General features: G+C 40.4%; 1 protein-coding gene across 1 annotated transcript in view; it reads right to left on the reverse strand.

Moving 5' to 3' along the window:
• Positions 1–814: 814 nt before the first annotated feature.
• fa2h (fatty acid 2-hydroxylase) overlaps positions 815–19,866 on the reverse strand; it is a 36,552-nt gene continuing 17,500 nt past the window's right edge. Inside the window, exons 2-7 of the mRNA XM_074678270.1 lie at positions 6,675–6,782; positions 3,571–3,713; positions 2,097–2,197; positions 1,809–1,981; positions 1,464–1,716; positions 815–1,349 (exon numbers count right to left, since the gene is read on the reverse strand). Of these exons, the coding sequence (XP_074534371.1) occupies positions 1,282–1,349; positions 1,464–1,716; positions 1,809–1,981; positions 2,097–2,197; positions 3,571–3,713; positions 6,675–6,782 (846 nt within the window). The 3' untranslated portion in view covers positions 815–1,281. The remainder of the gene's footprint in view (positions 1,350–1,463; positions 1,717–1,808; positions 1,982–2,096; positions 2,198–3,570; positions 3,714–6,674; positions 6,783–19,866) is intronic.

A 19,866-nucleotide genomic window follows, 5' to 3' on the forward strand; every position in this document is an offset into this window, starting at 1 on the left:
AAATGCTCTGCAGAAAGTCAGCTTTCGTTCTGTTTTGTGAGGTTTTTCTGAGATTTTAAGCTCAAAAATGGTCAAACGGTGCGCATGCAACTCCGACACAAGGTACCATGAGAGGCTGGGCGATGGGGTGTTTTGCCACAACATCAACTAAACATGAAGAAATGAACAAGAAGGTCTGCATCTGTTCTAATTTAAGCTGACATCATATTTGAAGCAGCATACTGTCACTTTGCTTGAAAGAAATACATTATCCCTCACATTTCTGATGTTAGCTAAAGTTAGCCTGATGTTAGCCTAACATTAGCTGCTAGCTGCGTCATTCATTATGGCTCTTTGTTTGTTGGGAGTTCTTTGGACTGTTTTTTCTTCTAGTTTTTGTTCTTTGGTGATCGTACATCATTGTTAGCTGTTGCCCAAAGGGCTCTACATAAACTAATGTTAGTTTCTGGAGCTTAGCTTCATTAGCTTATCTTTAATAGCAGAGCTAATAAAGGTTGTCAAATGTTGTGCTGAAGGATTCAGTGTAAATCCTGTAGTTCCAAACTAACAGAGACACACTCTTGGTAAAGATGGTAAAAAGGAGGTTATATTTTTGTCCTGACCAATGCTGATCCTCTGTCTTGTTGTCTAAGATGCTAATGCTAACCAGATGCTGTTTATCACGTTTGACAATGTTGGGAGCTGTAAATTTAGTCTGTGACTGAAGCTTTTTATCGACCCTCTCAACAATAAAATGATTCATATATCCCTCCAATGTGGAGTTTAGAGCCACCTCCTGTGACATGGCGCCTGTCACTGAATGTTCATTGTTTATCTGAGTGAGTGGAGGGGGCGTGGCTCAGCCATAGGTCAATTGATACCATATTCAACCAAGAGCACAGATCTGATCACGATTCTGTGTTCCTCTGTTTCTCTTTGTGTGAGACACTCTCTTGCTCTTCATTATGTGAATGTTGATAGCTTAGCGAGGGGGTGAGGTGAGAGGCACAGCAGCAAAATAAGATGATTGAAGAAAGGCAAAGAGGGTCTCAGTGAAATGATCACAGTGAGGGGATACACATAGATAAGATAAATAAACACAGGTACAAAACCGGGATGCAAGCTGCTTTCAGAATCAGGCTGGTTTGTGATGCTTTGAGTTTAGAGGATCATAGCAGTAATCAAGGAGTCACCGCCGGTACCCGCAGGGACTAAGGTAATGGATTTCAGGGGGTTTACAAGAGGGGGACTGGAAGTGTTGCTTGAAAAGTCTTGAGGCTCTTCAGCTGAGCCGTTTTCATACTAGAACTTCTCGTCTGGGATGACTGTGTTGAAGGGGTGGTCCCAGAATGTGGAGGTGATTCCAAAACCTGGAGACAGAGGAAAAACAGAGAAAGATGAGTCACAACAGATGTAAAAAAAAAAACCCAGGTGACCTGAGTGTTAAGTATAAGAACGAGGGTCTTCCTCTATCCAACTCTGACCTGCTCTTTGATGCTCAAAGTGGTGTTTCACGTGATAGGCCTTCAGATTGTACATATAGGAACCTCTCTTTGGTGAGCCGTAGTGAAGGTAGTAATGGATCATATCATAGACCACATAGCCACACAGTCCTCCAACAAACACAGATACCCCGAGGATATCCGGGAGTGTGTTGCGAAGGATCACATAGAACCCTCCCACCACTATGGACGCCAGGCCTGGTGGGAAGACCAGTCGGGAGCCATCAAATGGAGACTGGGGAAACAAGTTAGTGTCATATGGTTAAACTTGTTCAGCGTTTTTGCAAACATCCTCCATCCCTCAGTGAAATGGTGATAGGTTTGTACCTTGTGGTGCTGTCCATGCAGGAGGAAATGTATTGTGATGAGGTAGTAGTTATGAGCTGGTGGCTTCATGTGAAAGACAAAGCGATGGATGCAGTACTCCACGAAAGACCACAAAAACCAGCCCGTTAAGAACAGGACTGGGAAAACATACTCATGGATTTGGATGGAGAAGTCTGAGAACACACACATGCACACACACACACACACATGCGCAGTTAACATCATTTACATGCCATCCAGCCTTTAGTATGCAAATGAGGGAAAGAGGTGTTTCTGTAGGTCAGTTACCTGAAGTGAGCACTATCCTGGCGGTGCCCTTTGCCAGGGTGGTGTAGCAGTGCCAGCTCAAATAGAAGACGATAGGAAGCCAAACCACTGGTACCCAGTACCTGTCGCAGCAGAGCAGACTTAGCAATGGTCTCACTGAATCAATCAATACATGCTGACTGTCAGATCCAACAGACCAGTCATCTACCCTTCACAGTTAATAAAAATGTAATTTTACAGAAAATTGTCTGAAATTTTTAACAGATTTTTCCTGTTTTCTTATAAAAAAACAAAATGCTAGTAGATTTACAACTAAGTAAAAAAAAAGGTAAAAATACAGGAATAAATTATTTTTTGATCAGAGACAAATTTTTAAAAAATGAAAAACCTACCCTTCTCCTAAAAACACTTTCCTCCCATGCATCACTGGTCATTTCGTCCTTCATCAGTTTTTGTCCTAAATTCTACTATTTTTCTTTTATTTTACAGCAAAGTCATTTTTATTGTGCCAGTGCTTGAAACCATGAGTGAGGAGGACACACTGTGGATATAAGAGCCTGCTATACAGAGGGTACAGCATGATTGTGCTCCCCTGCGCCAGGGATCTGTGCTCCAAGGCGCGGGCCAGCTGTTTGTACTCCAGTGGTGTGGACTGGCTGTCTGTGCCCCATTGTGCGGACCCTGGACCCAGTGATTTTTACGTTGTTTTGTTTTTTAATAAACAAGATGCGTTGATGGCCTTTGCTACGTTGGTAAATTTTTAATAACAATGTTTTTTGAATTACACAGCCAGTCCATGCAGTGTTGCACAGGCAGCATGTTCCCCCAATGCAATACTTATATGTTCAGCAGAGTCTTATATCCTCTGTGTCCTCCTCACTCACGGTTACAAAACACCATCACAACAAAAAGTATTTTGCTGTAAAATAATGGTATTCTTCTGCAGAACTCTTTGCACTGTCACTATATTGAAGGTGTTTGACCGTAATAATTTAGGGAAAAATCTGTTAAATAATAATGGTACTTTTCTGTAAAATTACATATTAATACTGTAAATCTGCAGACATTTATCTTAAGTTTTACATACAGAGTTTGTTTTTATGCATTACAAATTTGTTATTGTACATGGAAAAAAAAGTGTTTTCACAGGAAACTACTGTAGATTGATTTGACTGTTTCTTAAAATAAATAATTTATACCATAAGATTACAGAGATTAACCTTAAAGAAATCTGATCTGAATGTGTTTTGACTGAATTTATGTTATTTTACAGTAAAACTGTGTTTAATTTATTTTGACTGTAAAATCTATTCCTGTATTTTTACAGTTATTCCATGTAGTTCCATGTTTTTACAGTGTTTGACTGTAATTTTATGGTATTTGTCTGGAAACTTTGCTGCCAGTGCTTTTACCGTTTTTTAACAGATTATTTTCTTTACAGTGTTTCTTTCACCTGATGACCATCAAAGTACAGAGAACATGTGTCCTGTCTTACCAGGAAGTCTTGGTGCTGGCCTCCAGAAAAGGGTTTCCAAACAGTCTTATCGGTCTGTCAACTGGCTGGTGAACCCAGGCATCATACTTCTCTCTCAGGTGGCCTACCTGCCACGCCAGGGGCTTCCTCCAGTCCACCAAATCCTACAGAGAAGAAAACAATGAACAAACAGGGGCACATGTTCCTGTAACACATGAGTCTCTGGTGAAGAGCACATAGGCCATGGGTCACTGCAGACCACAAGATTCAGTTTGGTGAATCCAGGAGGAAGACAACCAAACCTGATTTCCACCAGATGGTCCAGGAACTATTCATCAAAACTATGTGCATTTCCCTTTGAGCCACCTGCATTTAAACCTTCAGAACTAGGATTGAAATTTAGTCCTGGAAACCTCTTAACATGGCCCTGACTGGGGGAAGTACTTTTCAGATGTCCAGGGTCTTTGGGGGGACACTGCAAGCTGAATGTTTCTGATTGGTGGAGCAGACTCAGTGTTTTTCCTCAAACACAGATGAAGTCTTCTTGAATGCATTCTAGTTTAGTGTTATATAGGTATGAGCCATATTCTCCATATCAGATCAGCCCAAACACAGGTTCATCTCTGCCATCGTCATGCCTTAGTCACTGAAGCAGACCACTGTTTTGCAAGTCAAATCTGTTTCAGGCTTTTTGCCAGGGTTTTGACACAAGCGCTAGTCTCAAAAAATCCATCAGCAGTGAAGTGAAACACTATGTAAACCAGCACCGGCTGATTCTCCTCCATGCTAACAGCAGTGCTACACTGCTATCTTCTCCTTTTATTGTGATATTTGCTGCTAGTCCTTTCTGGTTGTCTTACACCCCTCTACTGGTCTTGTGGTATTTTGCAATTCATGTATTTATTTTTTTCTTGGTATGTCAATTTAGTGTTGGTAAACCTTTTAATAGGAACTAAAAGTTCCTGGAACCTCTGGTACCAATGCAGCTAAACATTTCCAGGAACTAGATGTTTTTGTGGCCCTTTGTTTGCAATTCTCCCAACGACGGATGACTGGGGGTTATTACATTATTACCAGGCGAGTGACATGTGGAGAGAAAAAAAAGTAATAGCATTGCGTCACTTTAACATTAGAGAGCAGCAAGATAACCCTGAGGGCCTTTCAGCAGAAATGACACTACAGAAGCATGGACAGCATTCAGCCTGTGCTGGATCAATCATGCTTGATTTTACTGCAGACGGATTTGTTGACACCCCAAAGGAGAGAAAAGCAAAAAGGAAAGCTGTTGCCATTTCTAAAATCCTAAAGCAGCTTGACTTGGCTTAAAAAATTAGCCTGTTGACTGACGAGGTTCAGTGGGTTGTATCCTTCTCAAACAGCTTTAGATCATCAATAATGCTGATCCGACGAGACTATGACTCATATATACATATGTCAATCTAAATTTGGATTCATTCCTGAGGACTTCTTCTGTGTTTGATCAGCTGTTATAAACTGGATATCTACTGACACATTCAGCTGAAGGTCCCCAGTTTACAGGGTCACTCTTTAAACTGGAACACCAGGAGCTGACAGAGACACATTCACACTATCAGGCTCAAAGAAGACCATTGTTCAGGAGGTACTAAACAAGTCACTGTGGACAGAAGAAGGGTGAAACTAAAACACTACTCCACTAACCAGAAACATTTAGCTTGCAGATTACTGGACACCTGAAAAGTAGTTCTACCCAAACAGGGCGGTTTTCAGGGATGGATCAGTGATCAGAGGACAAAATTTAAACCCTAGTTCCTGCAGTGGAAAAGCACCAAGGTTTCCTTCATGCTTACATCTAATCCTTATCCATCCAAGAGAACCTAAGGTATATGTATCCTCTGTCAATAGTCTTAAATCTCAACCTACATGCCAAGCATAATTCAAACACAGTGGTGCACCATTGCTGGCACTGACTTATCTCGCGGCTGTCACAGGATTTCTATAAGCTATCAACCCCAAGAGGTTATCACCTTGTCGCTACTCACTATTTTCATTGTTCGTGTAGACAAAAGAAAGTATGCACCCACTTCTAAAAGTCTGAATATGACATCATAAAATGCTAAATGATCCATTCAGTACATGGTGAAAAACTTTGAATCCCTTCAATAGTAATTACTGTCTAGGCCTGTGACCTGACTCTGTTGAAGGAAACAAGTATCTGTTTCATAATTAATTGTTATTAGGTTGAAAAAGGTGCTCACTGTGCATCAGTTTGGTTTGGGAATCAACACTTCATCAGGGTATGATTAGGATAGTTGGAAATAACGATGTTGAATCAGAGCAGTGTAGAATGTTCACATGTAATGCAATGCTTCTTAAATCACTAACGCATGTAATAAAGTGTAATAAAGTGTATTTAGTTCATTGTGAAGCCTTTTTTTTTAAAGATTCGGTTGACAAAGGTTTTACATATTAAAAGTCTTATTAAAGTGTTATTTATTCATAACTTTATCATAGAATATGTTTTTAAATGAAGCGGCTCAAAAACACATCATAAATAAAAGAATTTATAAACTATGCTGAGCATCTAAATCCTGTGAAGGATATGGCTATTAACCAATCCAGTATGCGCTGGGATATGAACCTTAGTCTCTATAACGCCACTCTTATTGTACTGTGAGGCTGTGAGAAGTACCCAACCTATCCCCAGACCACTGATCATGGTTCTGGGACACACTTCCTGGTTCCAGCTGATTATTTGAGAAGCACAGGTTTAAGAGAGACCTTGGCTGTGTTTTAGAGGTCAACTCAGCACCATGTTTCCACTGACTGTCTATGAGTTGTTCATAAAAATAAAGAGCATGAGTTGGAAAGCAGTGGATCTTTACTCGACGACTGTCTGATGTGGTTCAGGATCAGATCCATCAGTGAGGTAAAGGGAAACATGTTTGTTTTGGAATGAAACAGGGTGAATAACCTGAAGACGGTTCACCCCTCTTTTATCCCTTATCACAGGAGCAACCTCACACACACACACACACACACACACACACACACATACACACACACACACACACACACACACACACACACACACACACACACACACACACACACACACACACACACACACACACACACACACATACCTTGTCAAGGTCCACAGAGTTGCAGTGGGGGAAAAGGCTGCTCTCCTCTGTGTTTTTCACATTCTTGTCTGTTGTCTGTTCAGTTGTCTTTCTTCTTTCTCTCAGAACCTGAAAAGAACAAAATAAATGTTATTAGTAACAGAAGGTAGTTGTGGTGATCACAAGGATGACTGATTAAATGAAAGACCAAGGATGGTTAGTTTTACACTGTTTTCCACCAAAGTTCAATGTTGACGCATCCAATTGTGATCACTGGCCAATACCCATCACAGCAGCAGTTTGCAAACCAGAACAAGTTCAAAATTTAAAACTTTTTAAAAATATTTCTCTGATGTTCCCCTTTTGAAGTTCTCTTAAATTAACCTTTCAGCCATAAGCTGTTTTTGACTTTTGACCTTAAAATAAGAACTTTTCTGCGGCTACCTTTCTGCCACATGTCTCCCCTTAAATAATCTACTTCCTGTCCAAGGAAGGTCCAACGTGTTGGATGACTGTTTCTCTCCTGTCCTCCCCTCCATCTCTCCTTGGTGACCCCAGTCACATGGCAACCAGATGCCATATCTCTACATATCTCTACATATCTACAGATGGAGCTGTCATAATAAGACCATCATGTTTTTGATTCCTTCTGTCTTTTTACTGTTTACATTTTCAAAAGCTAAGCTGTTCATTAACATTGACCAATCCATGAGGTGGTACAAAGAGAGAAGCTATTCAGAGAAGAAAAAAACGTTTGAAAAACAATTTATTGGATAAATGTGATTTCATGGTGGTACGTGCATTACAGTGGCGATTGCTCTAAAACTGCAAGGGAAGCTCAGCTTGGTGGTGTTGATATGTTCTGCTGTGTGTACATTTCATTGACCAAATATGAGCCAGAATTCCTTCATCTTTTGTTCAGAATCAGCTACCTATCACAGGTAACTGGCTCCACCTCCTTCTCATTCATCCCCGCAGCGTCTCAGTGATTTAACACAGTTGGACGCTGGGCGTCTTCTGTCTTCAGCAGGGAAGCGTAGAGTGGGTTGTTCCACTGTGGAAACTGGACGGTCATTGGATTAACGCTGGGCTTTGTCCCGCCCATCAGACACTCAGCATCTCTGGGGGTCTATGAGGCAGTGGGCTGGCCTGGACGCTGGGCTTCTGCATGATGATTGGATGATCTGTCTGAGGCCGAATCCCTTTTTGATTGACAGTGAAATGAGCCAGTCAGCCATCTTGAAGTATAACCCTCCAAGAGAGCATCTTCTTAGTTCTACATTCAGTTGTTTTGCACTGATCCAGAGGCTTTATTGATCCCCAGCAAGTTTACCTTTTTTAAAAATAACGAGTGTTGTGTTTAAAGATTCTCTCTCTTTTCACCAATAAGCAGCTACACCTACAGCTGTGGAGCTTCTCCCCCTGTCACTCACACTTACAGCCTGTCGTAGTCTCACGTAGCAGCTCCAACTGCTAGCAAGCTGACACGGAGGGCAAAATTTACGTTTAAATAAATAAACAAATTTATGATGTAGGCAGGAAAAAAATGAGCTTCCCCTCCTTGACTGACCAGCAGCCGACACTGGTGCAATAGTATCCATGTTAGTACAACAGCATTCCTCTTACTGTATGAATTAGTTCAGGTCTAGTCTCTGATATTAATGTCAACACTGCTGCTTCAGCTCGTGTTGTTTACATTGTTTGTCCAAGCATTCATTGATTAAGTTACCAAATTAGGACAGACAAACATCCACCCATAATTTTTCCCATTTTCCTCTTTTGAGCCTTTCTCAGCTGTCATTGGGCGAGAGGTGGGGTTCACCCTACACAGGTCACCAGCCTATTACAGGACTAACATGTAGAGAAGTGGCAACCCCTTGCCAAAAATACAAGGCAATGCATCATCTAGTATCCACGTGAGGCTGGCTCTTGAAGTACCAGAAACCACAACCTACCAAGCCAAAAAAAAAAGCTGTTTTCACAGCAGAACTTAAGATGTTCACTTTTTTACAGGGATGATTTTTAATAACTCATAAGTTTAGGAGATATTGAGATCACAAGTTTACTCAAGTTTTACAGTCTGTGTGTAGAGACAGACAAACATTCACACACACTCATACATATAGGCCATCAGAGCGACCAATCAACCTGATGAGCATCACATGCCAATCACACAGATAGAGAATCAAACCAGGAACCCTGCTGGGAGGAAACAGTGCAAGCCACTGCACCACGGAGCACCCAGGACAACATTCAAATCCATTTTTAAGCTGCTCAGATCCCTGTTCCTCCCAGCCTGATCTGCCTTTGAACCGTCTCATGCTCTGAGCTTATTTCTCCTTCAGGCCACACAGGAATGTAAACCAACAGCCCAACTGAACCACGATGATGATCTGATGGAGATTTAGAGCTCAGAAATCAAAAGGACACTTGATTTGATTGAACTTTTAAAGACAGATCCTAAAAGGTCAAACTCAAGCAGTCTGAGTATCCTCCAGGCTCAGGAGCCAATGCGCTGCCTCTGTCTGCATGCTCACTGGAAGCTGATGATGACACTCATTGCTTTGATGGACTTCCTCACATTACACTTACATGTTTGGATTTAACTCACTGAAATTCTCTCAAAACCAAGTTTAGCAAGTAAGAACAAATTAACTTAACAACATGAACACAAGTACTTCATGTTACTCAAACATAATCCAGATGAATTCATCAAACACAATTCAAAGTGAGGAATCACATGTTGACAGGATCTCAATGACCTTGCTCCCAGTGTTTGGATTTGCTGGTTCGTGGTCCAGCAGAAAGTAGCCTTGTAGAGAAGCCAGGAAACACTCAGTTCCAGTGACTTGTCCACTTGGTTTTTACATGTAGCCAAACAACGATGATCAGAGGTAACCGCTGTTTGAGCTCACAACACAAAACTGATCACAGGTAAAAGAAAATCTCAGCATGTTTGAAGGTGACTTATGGAGAAGTCACGGCATTGACTTCTGTTCAGGAGTCGTATGGCATGCTCCCATTTTTGGTCTGCCAGGGATCCCAGAATAGTACCCCAGATAGCAAAAAGTGATTGCATTATCAATGTGATATTATCAGGCTGAAGACTGGGATCATTATCGAGGTCAGATATTTGGAAAAAGCACTGAAAGTGCTCGCAATGGTCAACATGGAGATGACGTCAAATTTCACATCAGTTCTGACAATGGATCAACCTCGATTCAACCATGATATGATCAACACTGAAAAAATGAAGAAATTAATCATCATCGATTCAGCTTTATGTGTGCATTGCACCGGAACAATGTTACCATTGGCAAAGTTAACTAGCATGCTTGCTAATATTATTGTACTGTAAACATTGTTAATACAACATATTTAGTCAAATGATGGTGAGGTAGAGGTATCTGAATGGGATCATGAGTGTTAACACCGAAAACAGACACAGACAGCTGGTTCATGCCATGTGGAGCACAACATCCCTATATACAGCAGGGTTTCAAAATGCTGTGTTCCTTCCTCACTCACGGTTATAAAATGCCGTCAAAACCAGAATAACTTTGCTAAAACCATTTTCTTAAAATATAAAGAAGCAGTTTTTCTGAAGTTTGGTTACAAAGAATACTTAATTGAAAAGTATGAAAATAATAGGTTAGCTCAGGGCTCCAGAGTGCGACCAAAAATGTAAGAGTGTGGCTGATATTTTTTGTCAGTTAGTCTGGAGCCCTGTCGCTTGTCTATATTTTGAGTTGGATTTACACAAGGTGAAGACCTAAAATGAATCAAATTACTCAGCTTGTGTGACTTAAACCAATAATGATGATGTTTGAAGCACAAACAGCCCAGTGCTGAGTCAACCAGTGAATGTTTAGTTGATGGATTTGAACCCAGCACATGAGTTTCACAAAATAACCCAAATCTGTATAAATAACCCATGATGGATAAAAAGTTCACGAACCAGAGGTTGAGTTGATGAAATAACCCAGCTGTTGTTAAAGTGTATTACGTAAGAACTTAAAAGTTTGTCTCACACACAGAAGGACACAGTTTTGTTTATCTTCTGTCAATGTGTCCAAATCCTGTCACAGTTTGAACTCAACTCCCACGACTAAGGATGGGTACCTTTCACATTTGAAACGATACCATACCAATGGCCGGTACCTGGCAATCAGTACAGGTACTCAACGGTACCAATTTTCAGTCCTTTTTTGTGTTTCTGTGATAAAAAATATAAATTTGTTTAATAATAAAATATATGCATTTTTTCAATCAAACATATTTGTTCTTCAATATATATTCTTGTCATGCTGTGTTCATGTCCAGCATGGAAAATCGCCTGCTCTTCCACTCCCTCACAGTCACAAGGGTTCATTTAGGTCCCTAAACATGGTACCTTTTGATTTTATGTGAATCGGTACCCGCTACTTTTGACAGAATTCGGTTGGTACCTACAAAAGTAACTAATTCTGCCTACCCACGACCCCCATTATCATCTTTATTACACTGATTCAAGAACAGTATTTCAAATGTTGAAATGGTAACTGTGATTAAACACTGAACCAACGTACATTTTTCAACCAAAAATAACCAACCTGACCAAAATCCAACATTGAACCCATATCTTTGCTGTCTGTGATTACCTCTGGGTCTGCACTGGACCAAAACATCTACCTTTACACTCCAAGTAGCTACAGCTTATATCATTAGGCTGGCATAAACACACAAACCACACACACTTAGTCACTGACATGCCTGGTTCTTTTGTGAAACACACCCACTAAATGAAACTTCTTTCTGTTCTTTCTGTTTTTGTTTTTTTGTTGTTGTTATTGTTGTTGTTGTTTTTATTTTTCTGGTCTTTCTGCTTTCAGTAGGTGCTGTCACGCCACAAATGCGCTCACTTTAAGGACTCCAATTAAACCCGTAGCAAATATGAAGGACTCGTTCTAAATCCCTTGGCTACTCCTTGTCAACAAACCATTGTATGAGGCTTTCCTTTACCTCTATCAACATCTATGTCCTGCAGGAGGGGCAGAGTAAATGAAGACAGCAACAAATTCACTTAGTTTGTTGTTAAGCAACTCAAACTTTTAAGAATTGTTTTCAAATCAGAACTTTTCTACCACAGTAATCTTTGAGGGATGTTTTAGCATTTGAGAGAAAAAGCTTAAGTTTGTGTATGTGTGTGCGTAGTTAAGCTAATGTGAAAAAATCAAATCTGACACACCTCTGACTAAAACTCACAGCGAGAATGAGAAAATCCTGGATCCTGCTCTTTGTGAAGCAGCACCACATCTCCTGCTGCCCCCCTAAGACTGAGATCAGGCGTGGCTCTGTTCAGGTCGGTCCCTCATTATTCCCGGTGATATAGATTCAAATGAGAGCATGCACAGCTGAGAAGAGACTACTTCCTGTTTTATGGCCAAACACCTGACCATGAGAGCGAACCACAGCCAGGCCCAGTGATGAAAAGAAAATCCTTTAACAGCTTTTCACAGTTCAGCTCTTTAAACTGAATCAGCTTTTAAACTGATCAAACAAGTTTCCTCTGTGAGGTTTTCTTTTCCTTTCTTTTCTACACCTGTTTTCCTTCCCCCCTGTGTTTGATGGTCGCGTTTGTCTTCTTTGTTCATTTGGAGTCGGCTTATCAGCCCAGCCACAGGTATGTGTCCATTGGAAACATCAGCTGGTTATCATTCCCCATTGTTCCCTGCTCCGTAAAAGGACTCTCAGTTTGTCCTTTCAACACCGTCTTCATTGCTTCCAAGACATTTGGAACAAGACCTGATCTGCGTCTCCAGCAGACTTCTTGGTCCTGGAGACAGAGTCCCTGCTTCCGAGTATCAAGCATGTCAGTCAGTTACGTTCTCTTTGAGAAATATTCAACTAGCTCTGGTACGACCTAGTGGTTGAGGTTTCTGAAGGTCTCTGCCTGTTCATGTTTGAAATTATCCTAAGAGGAGTGATTTTTGTCCATTTTACCAAATATCTCACTTTCATTCATTCATCTTGTACCACTTATCCTATTCAAGGTCGCTGGTGGCTGGAACCCAGCTGTCTAAGGGCGTATTCATACCTGGACTGTTTGGTCCACTTTAAATGGACCAGGGTTCATTTCCCACGCTGGTGCAGACTTTTCATGCAGGTGTGAATAGACACAAACAAGCACTGGTGCGGACCAAACAACCGGACCGAGACCCACTTTTTGAGGTGGTCTCAGTCCGCTTCCTAACGAACTCTGGTGCGGTTCTGAATACAAACCAAGGTCCATCCGAACTAACTACAGGATACATGCGCCTTTTGGGCCTATAAAGCCACTGTAACCTAACCATCTTTGGTTCATACCTGATCCTCCGTCTTCTGTTTAGCCACGCTGTCACACGCATGTTGCGCGTCAGGACACGCAGAGCATAGCTTCGCTGGTCCAAAATTTGAAACGGTGTTGTTAAGCCTGCTTTGAAGGAGCTTTACCTCCATTTCAGGGTTTGTATTCTGTGTGCCGCCCTTTGTCAGTGCTGTGCGATGAGAGCACCGATCGTCACACACGTGGATGTGTTTACAGAATTTAGTCCACTTGCAAAAAGTACAATCTGAATAGGAACCGCACCAAAAGAAAAAAATAAAGTCCGCTTTTGGTCTGGACCAAACAAGTGGACCAAAGGACTTTTCTGGTCTGAATACAGCCTAAGGGTGAGAGGCGGGGTACAACCTAGACTCATCACCAGTCAACAACAGGGCTGACACACAGATTCAGATAACCTTACACGCACACGCTCAATCAATATAGAATGACCAAATAATCACAACTTTTTTTTAAAGTCTCAGGAGCAAAATATATTCCTTCTAGGTGAAACTGCTGCAAGTGGCTTGATCATCAAAAAGCTGCAAAAACAGCTCAGAGGTGTGAGCAACTTTTTTGAGACAATTGAGGCATCAAAACTTTTATCAGGCCTGATGCACATGCATGGATCCATGACTTCTGATCATTTTAAGGTTTTAAGAGGTCCAACGTTTTACCCAGTAGAATAAGAGCAGAGCTGGTGATTGGAAATGCAGTTACGTCCTTAGGTTGGTGCAGTGTAAAATTTATAAGCATTGATTTCATATCCACTGGCATCTCTCTGAACGACAATTTAGCTTTAGGAAATTTTGAAGAAAGGAAGAACTTGCATTGCACTCATTATACACAAACAACAAGCTTTCATGCATCTCAGAAACTTCTCATTCTCCCGGTGATACCTCAGATCTAAAACTATGATGTTAGGGGACTCTCATGCTGTGAGTGGATTCATGTTTTCCACAGTAAATCTGACCAGACCACCGGTTATGTGCACAGTAGGGATGGAACGCTTCACAAAAACCATGGTTCGGTTCTTATCACGGTTTTGCGGTCACAGTGTTTTGGTTCTGTTCAGTTTCATTGTTGTTGTTAACACCCCAGATTAACATATACCCTAATAATCCACTATGAACAGATTATTTTTAATCAGTTATGTCATGTACAGTCATGAAAACCTGAAAGAATGAGTCTGTTTCCCATTTCAAACAACATTAAAGCTGAGGGAAACATTGCTAGTTTCAACATACCAACTCCTCAGTAAGGAAAGTCACTACTGTCTGTCACAGAAGTCACTAAAAGCCACTAAATGATGCTGCTGACTAATCTGCATATTAATCCATTGCCATGTTATTGTCATGGACTCTGTAAAAGAGAGAAATAATGTGGGAGAGACAGAAAGCAGGTAAAACACAACATCATAAATATGTTTACAACTACAAATTAAATTTCTTCTGTTTATTCTTGTTTTTTTATGTCTAAATATCAACCCTCCTCTTTTATCTGGGCTGGAGACCAGCAGAAGTGATTTCATCTGCTGTGAGTGAGGAGGACTGTCTGTCTGTGTTTTGGATAGAGGAGGGACTCACACACACTGACCATTAAGGAGATCAAAACACAATTTAACTTTTGTCTTGAAAAAAACTCTCCAGGGGGTCTGAAAAGTCATTAAATGTAGCGACAAAATTACTACGTTGAAAAAACTCAGTCGTGGTTTTATCCTCCACTTTCTTTCCGTCGTCATCAGAGCTCACACTGAATCTAAAGAGCTCCCAGACAGCAGAACGTTACAGGTACACCCTCTGACTCTGTCCTCTCAGCTCAACATGTAAACAACACACACACTTCCCCACAGCTGTTCTGCTGTATCCTTCATTGCACATGTGTATGATCAGAGCTACATAGCCGCTTCAAACTGAGCTGTAAACTGAACAGTTCAGTTTTTTTTTCATAAATTCTTCCATCCCTAGTGCATAGTGTGGGTTCTTGGCCCAATTGTTTAAAAAACGTGCACTGAAGTGCCCTCCTGGGACCCAAAACACCTGCCAAAATGTCCTCCTCGCTGGCAAAACACAGTAACCTGACCTCTTTGGTGGAAAAAGCAGAGCTCTCTTGGGTGGCGAAAGTGCACGCTGTATGTGCCTTTTGTTTTCTTTTCGCCCCTGCCTTTGAAAAAGTCTGTGCATGCCACTGCTGGCCAAAGATACTGAGAAATAGCATTTAGAAATAACTTATTTTTGTGCTGATAATCTCCTTTTTGTGGATTATAAACAAATAAATAAGTGTGAGAGTATTTCAGGATCACTGATACAGTCCTCACACTAAACTAAACCACAGTAGGTCAGGTAAGGGCTCTAATGGAAACATATCAACAATGTCAGAGAGATGAAGAGCCAGATCTAACCCTGGACTGTTTTCCAGGAATCAAACTCCTTGTTATTTTTATAATTTCTCTGTCATAGTGCTATAAACCCAGTTTGGGTCAGTCATGTGGTTGTAGCGTGACACGTCTTTCACACCTCTGCATAAATGTAAAGCCATAAAGGGAAATAAAAAGCTGGTCACATGCTGGTTGTTAAGTCAACACAGAGAGGTCTCTCAAAGCTGGCTTTCATTTGTCTTCCTCTCAGTCCAGGAGTGCCTGTGTACACTTGTCAGGCCTGCTCTGAGACAATGGATGGTATGCCTGTGCCCTCACCTCACTCTTTGACAATAGTTCTCATTGGCTTATTGCCACAACACTTTCTACACCTGCTATCATATTTATTATTATGTCATCCAGAGCATTCAGACTTTTATATCATTTAAAATACATCTTAAATGCAGAACCATTTTGCTTTACTCTATAAAGACAAATCAGATACAAATCTAAATAAAAGCACATTTTTCAATGGGCATGGTAAATGCTGATCAGGCGTGTTAACAGTCAGGCCTGCTGAAGCTCTGTACATTCAGCAGAAACTCTACAGCTCTTACAGCTGACATCTTTATGTAAATGTATTTATCATGATTTCAAAATGCGAAAGTTAAAAAAACACACATTTGAGGACACAAGACCAGATTAAAGTTATGAAATGGAGCAGAAACTAAAAAAAAATATATGTTGTTCAGAATGCAGGATCAGAAATATTTGGGTCTAAAAATGTTGTTAGCAGGTCAAAATAGTCTGAATATAAAAACCAATCCTGATAAAATCCAGATCCTGATCCTAACATAAAAACATCCTGATATATTTTCCTCATATCGCCCTCTAATAGAGAACATTTTCCTTGATCAGAAGCAGAGTTTGCGGATGTTTACACAGCAGGTAACACTGCAGAAAACTGACCACTGATCATCTGGTATCAAGAGACACCTGAGGGACAGGTGAGCTTTGATTTCATCAGTCTGTGAAGATGGAACAAGGAGGTTTGAGCACTGAGAGACTGATTTTTTACAGAAATCACTTAAGAAGTTCACACATGAAGCATTCAAATGTTACTTTAACATTAATAAATGTGTCAGTAAGAGCTGCTGGTCCTTGGTCTTTATCACAAAATCAAATGTGGCCTTCTTTGAAAAAGCTTTGGACACCTGTGACTCAACCCATCGACTTGCTGCTCAGCCATTTGGTAAAGCACTTATTAAGTCACTCTGAAATTATGTTAAACGGAGAAAAACCCGACTGGGTCATCTTGGAGCTCCAATAGCATAAAACAAATGTGGTGATCTGTGTGCTTTGTTGGAGCTTCCCCCAGTCTCCCCTGCAGAGCAGTGGCAGTGCTCTGCTTTCCCTCTCTCTCTCTCCTGCACCTTTGGCTGATTCACCTGCGCACCTGTCACTCAGCACACTCATCAGGGGGACTGCTCTTAAGTTCTGCAGAGTGAGGAGTTCGGCGCCAGAGTATTCCTGCACTACGCGAGGCACACCGGCTGTAAACTTAAGTATTTAAGATTCAAGTTCGAGCCTTTGAATGTTTATAGAGAATTTACCCTTACTCTCTTCTTGTTTTCCTCCAGTGCCTCCACGAGCCTCCTGCAAGCTGCCCAGTCTCAACCACACTGCCACACTCTCACCAGCTCTCACCAGCACAACCGGACACTCTCACCCCTGGGATTCACTCACCGTCTCGGACCCTCTCGGAACACTCATAGCCCCCGGATCCTGGATAGCCTCCCTCCACTGGTGTTCAAAAAAAAACCTCAAAACTGCTTCCCTGCTTCAGTCTGCTTTTGGGTCTAACTACAACTGACTCAGAGGAGTTGTAACAACAAACCTTTTTATATCTATATATCTATATCTATATCTATATATATATATATATATATATATATATATATATATATATATATATATATATATATATATATATATATATATATATATATATGTGTGTGTGTGTATATATATATATATATATATATATATATATATATATATATATATATATATATATATATATATATATATATATATATATATATATATATATATATATATATATATATAGATCTATAGATATATATTATTTCTTGACTAAAACATTAAAGGGTTAAAACAAAATAGAATTCATATCCCTTCTATTTGAATTATGAAAGTTAAAAGGCTAAAAAATATTTATTGCCAACGTTTTAAAAAAACAAACACAAAACCTCCAACTTCTCCTCTTGATGCTTAGAAAATATAGTGTAGTTGCAATATTTGTCAAATTCATTAATTAATAAAGTTTTGGAGATACATCTTTAGAATTGGGAAAGGAATTAACTACATCAACAACAGAGTTGAGAAATTCTCTGCTTCAGCAGACTGGAATAAAACCAAGCGATATAACCTGCCCAATAATAATAAGAAGAAGAATCTTGATCATCATCATCATCATCATGTTATAATAGTTATTATTTTGCATACAATCTTAGCCTAGGCTAGGGCAAAGTGAAATCAGTTGTTAGCAGTCTGTAGCATGTCAATGCAAACTTGTGTAAGGCCTGATGTTTACCCACAAGGTGAGGAGAAGGAGGTGAGGGGACGTGCTGGTTCTAAGGTGTGAGCTAAGAAGTGACGAAATGGACCTGCCCTTCCATCCATCGTTATTCGGAACGTAAGATCTGTCTCCAATAAGATGGCAACAAGCTAGCCATGCTAACCCAGCAACAGAGGGAATACCAGAGGGCAGAGTAGAATCCTGCTATTCACGGACATGACGAACAGAGCAAATATCAGACACCAACGCCACATTAGAGGAGCTTTACCTGCTGTGTGCAGACAGGATCTAGGAGACGGAGATGGAGCATGACTGAAGAAGCTCAGTCCTGGACCCTGTGGAGGTGGAGGCAGGCTGAACTGGAGAATGATGGACAAGCTGTCATCATCTATTTTCTTGTGGACCTTTTTGCTTTTTCTATACACTTTCTTACTTTTGTTTTCTTGATTGCTGCAGTGACTTCAATTTAGTTGTACTTGTTACAATAACAATAAAGTTCTATTGTATTGTATTGTATTGTATTGTATTCTATTCTATTCTATTCTATTCTATTCTATTCTATTCTCTGAAGCCTTCTTCTTTTTCTTCCAATCAGTGCATTTTAGATGGACTCTCACTAATTCCAAAAATGCATGTGGTTATTACACAAATCAATGCAGGATGTCTGCCTCTGTGGTAGGAGACCGCCTTCTGCACAGTTTCACTATAAATGATCCAACCCTCATTTAGCAAATTAAGTTTCATTAGCAGCATGTTCAAACTTTCTGCTGTTTTGGACAAAAATCAAATCAGACCAGTTTAACTATCTTCACACAACTGATATCAGCAAATGGTTTCATTAATCTTAACACAAAGTTCTACTTTTAGTGAGTTTTTCCACTCAAAATAACTCATCCTCCTCATGACAACCATCTCAGTCCTTGGCAGAGCTCTCTTTATCAGTGATGATCTTCTGCAGACGTAGTGCACAGACCAGCTTCTGGCAGCATTCCTCAGCAATTTGAGCCCATTCCTCCAGGACAATGGTCTCCAGTTCACTAATAGTCTTGGTTCTGCTGCAACAGCTTTTTTCAAATCACACCACAGATTTTCAGAGGGGTTAGAGTCAGGTGACCGTGATGCCCCAGAGCACCACGAGACACCGCCATGCTTCACTGTTGGCTGGGTGTTTTTTTTTTTTTTCAACATGCGTCAGTCTTTCCCCTCTAGACATACTGCTGATCCACATGCACAGAAAGATCCAGTTTGGTTTCATCACTCTAGAAAACAGAATCGTGGCTATCTTTTTTGTATTAAAGAAATTCCAGACTTATATTAGTAATGTAAAATATGACAATAACTGCATGATCACAACATCAACACCGCTCCTCCTCACCTGCTCATTTATGGACGAGATGGACAGGCAGTTTATGCTGCTTAAATAAAACTGACCGACACTACGCTAAACAACAGGTATCATGTCAAAAAAGCCAAAGCCTTCAGAAGCCCAGGGGTGAAAGAGAAGAAGAGAAGAGGAGGAGAGAGGAGGAGGAGAAATGCTAAAAAGACAGTGGTATGTGCTTAATGTTATTTAGAAGTTTTACTCACAGTTGTGTAAGTCCTAACTTCTAATAAAGCTAACATCAGTGATTTTCTCTACTTTTTAATCAGGTAAACAAACATTTCATACATGTAAATAAAATAACCAGGTAAAGAATTACAGTATTTCTTATATGAGGCAGGTATCATTAGAGTCCTGCTTCTTAGCTTAGTTTGAAGCACACCTGCCCTGCTGCTCTGATGAAAAGAAAACACACGTAGGAATCTCTGGAATTAAGCTTTTCAAACGTTTGCTTTATCATTAATAAATATTCATTACTACTAACTTGACTGATATATGTGACTAACTTGATTTCTTATTTATTATATTTTCTTA

The sequence above is a fragment of the Halichoeres trimaculatus genome, unplaced genomic scaffold, assembly GCF_033239565.1.
Source record: "Halichoeres trimaculatus isolate MK-OKI-2021-1 unplaced genomic scaffold, fHalTri1.1 fHalTri1_scaffold_10, whole genome shotgun sequence".
Lineage (NCBI taxonomy): Eukaryota > Metazoa > Chordata > Actinopteri > Labriformes > Labridae > Halichoeres > Halichoeres trimaculatus.